Source organism: Tasmannia lanceolata, unplaced genomic scaffold (genome assembly GCF_043159265.1).
Source record: "Tasmannia lanceolata isolate RefF3 unplaced genomic scaffold, GAP_Taslan_0.1 ptg000018l, whole genome shotgun sequence".
NCBI lineage: Eukaryota > Viridiplantae > Streptophyta > Magnoliopsida > Canellales > Winteraceae > Tasmannia > Tasmannia lanceolata.
In genome coordinates this window covers 17,979,792-17,986,037 of record NW_027518695.1, presented here as the reverse complement: position 1 = coordinate 17,986,037, position 6,246 = coordinate 17,979,792, and the positions used below count along the sequence as shown (strand labels likewise).

The following is a 6,246-nucleotide window of genomic DNA, read 5'->3' as shown; positions in this document are numbered from 1 at the left end:
AAAGTAAGAAAACAAAAAAAAAAGGACTCGAAGGACGAGGCTGTACGCCACGTGTCGCGATCTCTGGCGCTAAAAGCCGTACTTCCGGAAAACAGCTAAGAAGAGAGAGAGAGGGGAAAAAACGTCGCGGCTTTATGAGGCCGATTGCGACTCTGTCCGACACGTGTCTCTTATTAACTTTAGACCCCTTAGAATCCAACACGTTTCCCAGCTGAGCCGAAGCCACGCCATTTCTCTTAAAAATAGCGATGGAGACGCTTGTTTGGCGGGGGCTCTAAAAACTCCTCTTTTTTCTCCCTTTTTTGTGCTTTTTTCTTCTCTCTCTCTCTCTCTCTCTTAATATATCTCTTGTGGCTTTTTGTCTTCTTTTTCTCAGTTTCTACGGTGAGTTTTTTCCGATTTTTGGCCGGATAATTTAAATTCCGGCATCTGGGTTTTGCTGGAAATTATCTTCTAAGTAAGAAATTCGTATATCGTTTGGCTTCTTTCATTTTCTACTCTCTTTCATTTTGTATTTCTCTCTCTAGGGTTTTTTGTGTTATTTTGCTCACTTTCTAGTTTTTCCGATTTTTTCGCCTGTTAATTTGAATTCTCGCATCTGGGTTTTGCTCAGAAGAGTCTTTTAAGATAGAAAATTGGTACAAATCGGTTTTCTATTTCGGCTCTTGTCTTGATTTCTTTTATCTTCTTGCTCTGTTTTATTTTGTTTTTATGCTCTCTTTAATGGCTTCTGTGCCACTTTTCTCTTATTTTCCATCTACCTTTCTCCAAATCCAATCATAGACTCAAAACCCAAAACAAAATCCCCGCCCCCCCCCCCCCCCCCCCCCCCCAAAAAAAAATAGATTCAATGGGTGAAGCAACAGAGAGCTACCCAAAAGATCTATTACAAAGATTTAGCTTTGAGAATATGAATCTGAATCTGAATCTGAATCTCCGGCATAAAGAATCTCAGCCCGAAGATTCAATCGAACTGAATCTCGGTCTTTCCATGGGGGGTCGTTTTGGGATAGACCCAAAAGACCAAAGGCTCTCTCGTTCATCCTCCATAGGAGGACTAGCAATTTTGCCGGAGTTCGGAGATTCCGCCGGAGATTCATATTCTCCGGCCATTTATTCGTCGGCTCTGACGAGAACGTGTTCTCTTCCGGAAGAGAATTTGAGGAAGAGGAAAGAGATGCAAACCCTAAGAAGGATGGAGGCAAAGAGAAAGAGATCAGGGAAGCAAAATTTTAGGGTTAGGGTTAAAGATCGAGAAAGTTTGGAGGGGAATTGCGAGGAAGATAAGAAGGGAGAAGAGGAGGGTTTGGTAAAAGAGAAGGGTTTTGATGGGGGAGTGATGAATGGGTTTAGGCCTTTTGGTGGGATTTCCTTTTTGTGTGATCGGAGGGTTGGGATTGATTTGGTGAATGGGAAGAGTTGTAATTTAGGGTTTTTGCCGTCTTCGCAAGGTTCTGTTGGATCTCAGGGGAGTAGTTCTTCTGGATTTTCAGATTTGGAGAGCCCATCTGTTCAAGGTATGATTTATATTTCAAATTAGGGTTTTTTTTTTTCCTTTTTAAAAAAAAAAAATTGAAGTTGGGGATGATATGTATCTGTTTTTATTTTGGTAGAAATCCTGATTAGATTCTCAATTTCTTGCTTTATTTTAGATTATTTAAGTAGGGAATGATATGTATCTTTTTTTTTTGTGGAAATCCTGATTAGATTCTTAATTTCTTATTTTGTCTAAGCTATTTTTTGCTTTTTTTTGTCTTTTATTTGTCCAATTTCTAACTTGGAATTCTACTGTTTGAGCTTAGAATTGGAATGATATTCTTTGTAGCTATGTCTTTTATTTCAATTTGTTTTTTTAAATTTAAGTAGGGAATGCTATGTATCTTGTTTTTTAGTGGAAATCCTGATTAGATTCTTAATTTTTTTTTCTTTCTTCTAATTTCTGCCTTGCAATTCTACTGTTTGAACATGGGATTGTTAGGAAGCTTAGAATTGGGATAATATTCTTTGTACATGGTTTAATCGTGAGAGTCCATCCCTTAAGGTATGGCCTTTATTTCAAATTTTTTTTGGGAAATCCTGACTGGATTCTTAATTTCTTATTTTATTTTAGCTATTTTGCTTTTTTCTCTTTTATTTTTCCAATTTCTTCTTTGGAATTCTACTGTTTGAACATGGGATTAAGAATTGGGATAATATTCTTTGTATAGGATGTAATCATGATATCATTTCTTAAAAAAATTGCTTTCCTTGTTGGTTGTAAGCAGGAATATGGATGCTTTTTATTTAGTCAAAATCTAAATTAATTTACTATTTTCTTATCTACTTTATGCCAAGATAAAGTTCATTTTCCCCTTTACATTTTTTTGGAGGAGGATTCTGCGTTTCGTGTTTCGCGTTTCTTCAACTTGCAGAAGATATTTTACAGAACTCTCACGTTTTGATAATGGTACTCTTTAGTTCATTAAACACATTTCCAGTCAAACCTAGTCGAATCAGGCTGGCTTGACTTGTGTAAAATGATTGGAGAAAAAAAAAAACAGTTGAGGTCTGATCCTGTAGTTACAATACTCATTTTGCTCAACCCAACAGTGCAAACTTTAAGCCATGATTCAATGTTAAATGCTTATTTGATAGACTTGCACATTATTTCTAACATCAGTCCTTTTCCCACACAATTCAAGAGAACTATCAATTTAAACATAGAAAACTTTCTAACATAGTCCTTTTTTCCCCACAATTCATAGAGAACTTTCTCCCCCTTGATTTGCTTTTGTTTGGGCTTGGTTTTTTCATCCTTGTCATGTAGATTTAGTGGCTGTACTTCCTTGATCATCTTGACTGCTCGGCCCCCGGGTTCATTTTTAATATAATTCTTTACCTTTCAGAAAAAAACAAATATATATATATATATATATATATATATATATATATATATATATATATATATAATGGTTTGTGTGCAGCTGCACAGATAGCTTATCTGTGTATGGCTGCCACAAACCATGGGGGGGCCACATTTTTGGAGGGATCTAAAGCATTCATTTGGAAGGCCTTTCCATGGATAGGGTGTGTACCAAAAATCAGCCCTATAGGATCATACTGTTTCTGCCCATTTTTTCCCTCCACGAATGGCAGGGTTAGGATGATCCTATAGGGCTGATTTTTGGTACACACCCTATCCATGGAAGGGCCTTCTAAATGAATGCTTTGGATCCCTCCAAATATGTGCCCCCCCCCCTCCCCCCCTCCCCCCCATGGTTTGTGGCAGCCATGCACAGATAAGTTATATGTGCAGCTGCACACAAACCATTTCCTCTCTCTCTCTCTCTCTCTCTATATATATATATATATATATATATATATATATATATATATATATATATATATATATATATTTGGCTTAGAATTATCCATCTCAATTGTGAAGGGCTAATTCTGATATTTTTCGGTGGTTCTTTGTCTCAGGATTGAGCGGTTGCACGGATTCAAGAAGCCCAGTAAGCGTCCAATCACTGCCGGAGCAGCAGAAGGCGGCAGCGGTGGCTGGAGAAGTGGTGGAGAATCTATGTAAGAAGGTTAAGATTGAGAATCTATGTAAGAAGGTTAAGATAGAGAATGGTGGGGTTGAGGTGGAGATGGGAAGGAATGTGATGGAAGAAATGCCTTGTGTTTCTACCAGAGGTCTTGGACCCAATGGTAAGAAGATTGAGGGGTTTCTATACAAGTATAGAAATGGGGAAGAAGTGAGGATTGTGTGTGTTTGCCATGGAAGCTTTCTCTCTCCAGCTGAATTTGTGAAACATGCTGGGGGTGGTGATGTTGCGCACCCTCTCAGGCATATAGTTGTTACCCCTTCTCTTTCTTCTTGTTCTTCCCTTTTCTAATGCTTCTTTTTTCATGTATCAAACCCAATCCCCCCCCCCCCCCCTTTTTTTTTTCTTAGAGCACCCCGCTGATGGAGAAAAAGAAAGAAGGTAGAAAGATTAAGGATCTTTCTTAATTACTTTTTTCTTTTGTTTTTACAGAGCTTTTTTTTACTTTAATTCAGAGAGGGCTTTTTTTGGGTATATTGTATCCAATGCTGACATGACTCTCTCTCTCTCTCTCTCTCTCTCTCTCTCTCACACACACACACACACTCATTGGCATGATATTATGTAGAACAAACATGAGCAGGGATTGAGAGAATTAGAAATAGTTGATTGAATTCGATCTTCCAGAGGGAGACCCAGGTAGTCTAAAAGGTCTTTCCAAATTATTTCTTCAAGAAAAAAACTGATACTTGTGAAGCACTTAATTTTGTGTTGGGTTAGTTTGAGTTACTTTTTCCTTGCTTTTTAGTCACTTCTCACCCACCCTCTTCTCATTTGGGCCTTGCCTACCCCTCTCTCACCACTTGGAAAAACTAATTTATCATGAAAAACCATGGTGCCTTTTCTTTTTCATTATTTTACATTGTCTTCTTCTATTCTTGAAGTGGTCAAAAAGAAAGAAAAAGTTACTTGTATGTGTACAAAATTTTAGTCTCTTTTCGATTTGTTCAGATTTTTTTCAGGGTTCCATTTGGTTGCCTTCCCTCCATGGAAAGGAAAGTGAAATCAATTTATGGAGTACAACTGAATGGAGATATTATACGATGTTCCCACATACTTGTATGTATTTTTGTAAAAAGTAAAGTGAAGCGGATCTAATTCGTAGATGGTTCAAATCTATGTGCCCCATATGGACCATATGGTTAGATGGTTCAAATCATCCATTTGTTAGATGTCCATGCATAGTTGTGCGTGTTTTTCAAAATAATTCAGGGGTACCCACCTTGTTTGAAGGAACATTTATATGTTGAGCTCCCAAATCATTTCGATAGGATGATCCTTGTTAGGTCTAAAATTGGTAACATGTTATGGTAGGGCCGGAAGGGCTGATTTGACAAGCCACAGCTGAAGGGCTAGTGGAGTCCTGTGCTGCACAAAGGCACAGACAAGAAGACAAAGGGTCAGAAGACCAACCCGGAGTGTTGCTCCGGACGGGCGCTTCGACACTCAAGTCAGTATGAGCAGGAGTGGAGAGCAATGTGAGAGCAAAAGCTTAGGGTTTTTATTTTCAGATCTCTCACCTTAGCACAAGTGAAGGCTATTTATAGTGATTCTGAGCCACCTGTCCAGGACAGGTGGTAGTTCTGAGCCACCTGTCCAGAACAGGTGGTGGCTTCTGTATGGACCAGGTCTCATACCTAGGAGGCGCAGGTGGAAGTCCTTGATTGGCCCAAGTGTCACACCTAGCAGGGACATGTGTTGGCTTTGCAGCGGTCCCTGTGAGGGCCACGTGTCAACAGCCAATTGGTTGCTGAGTTCGGACCCATCAGTGCTGAGTTCGGACCCCATCAGTTGCCCCCTGGTTCTCCGAGTCGTGGCAGCGGCTAGGGGAAGCAAAAAGAGGGTTAAAGCAGCATCTGGCCGGCCTTGAGGCCTCTGGGCAGCTGAGGCCGGCTTCAGGCAGGGACCAGGAAAAACCGCGGTGGCCAGGGGCCTCTGGGCGGCCTGGTCCGGCCTTGAGACTTGGGCTGAAGGAGCACGGCCGGGCAGGAGCCCCTGCGCAATCCAGTCCGGCCGGAATTTGAACCAGAAGTCTGGCCGGCCAAACCTCCTGGGCGTCGTGGCCGGGGCAGATCTCCTGGACGGGGCGGCTAGGTCAGACATGTCCTCTGTCGCCTAGTGAGCGCGTCGTATCCTGTCCGGCTCCGGCTAAGGCGCTGGACGGCCAAGCCGGGCAGGTCTTTTGTCGTGTAGCGATTGCGCCATATCCTGCCCGGCTCCGGCTAAGGCGTTGGACGGCCAGGCCGGACAGATTTTTTGTCTTCTAGCGATCGCGTCATATCCTGTCCGGCTAAGCCTTCTGGGCGGCTAGGCTGGGCAGGTCTTTTGTCGCGTAGCGATTGCGCCATATCCTGTCCGGCTTCGGCTAAGGCGCTGGACGGCCAGGCCGGACAGATCTTTTGTCTTCTAGCGAACGCGTCATATCCTGTCCGGCTAAGCCTTAGGCGGCTAGGCCGGGCAGGTCTTTTGTCGCATAGCGATTGCGCCATATCCTGTCCGGCTTCGGCTAAGGCGCTGGACGGCCAGGCCGGACAGATCTTTTGTCTTCTAGCGATTGCGTCATATCCTGTCCGGCTAAGCCTTCTGGGCGGCTAGGCCGGGCAGGTCTTTTGTCTTCTGGCGTCATCACTTTGCACTTTGGAACTTGTACCTC

General features: G+C 42.2%; 1 protein-coding gene across 1 annotated transcript; it reads left to right on the top strand.

Moving 5' to 3' along the window:
* Positions 1 to 323: 323 nt before the first annotated feature.
* Positions 324 to 4,067, top strand: AFP3 (ABI five binding protein 3). The gene is made up of 2 exons (XM_077360971.1): positions 324 to 1,517; positions 3,466 to 4,067. Exons 1-2 carry the CDS (start codon positions 851 to 853, stop codon positions 3,882 to 3,884), a joined length of 1,086 nt encoding a protein of 361 aa, XP_077217086.1. The 5' UTR covers positions 324 to 850; the 3' UTR covers positions 3,885 to 4,067.
* The last annotated feature ends 2,179 nt before the right edge of the window (positions 4,068 to 6,246 follow it).

Coding starts and splice junctions, on each gene's coding strand:
- AFP3 (XM_077360971.1), top strand. CDS start 851: ATGGGTGAAGCAACAGAGAGCTACCCAAAAGATCTATTACAAAGATTT. Junction 1,518..3,465: donor GGAGAGCCCATCTGTTCAAG/GTATGATTTATA, acceptor TCTTTGTCTCAG/GATTGAGCGGTTGCACGGAT.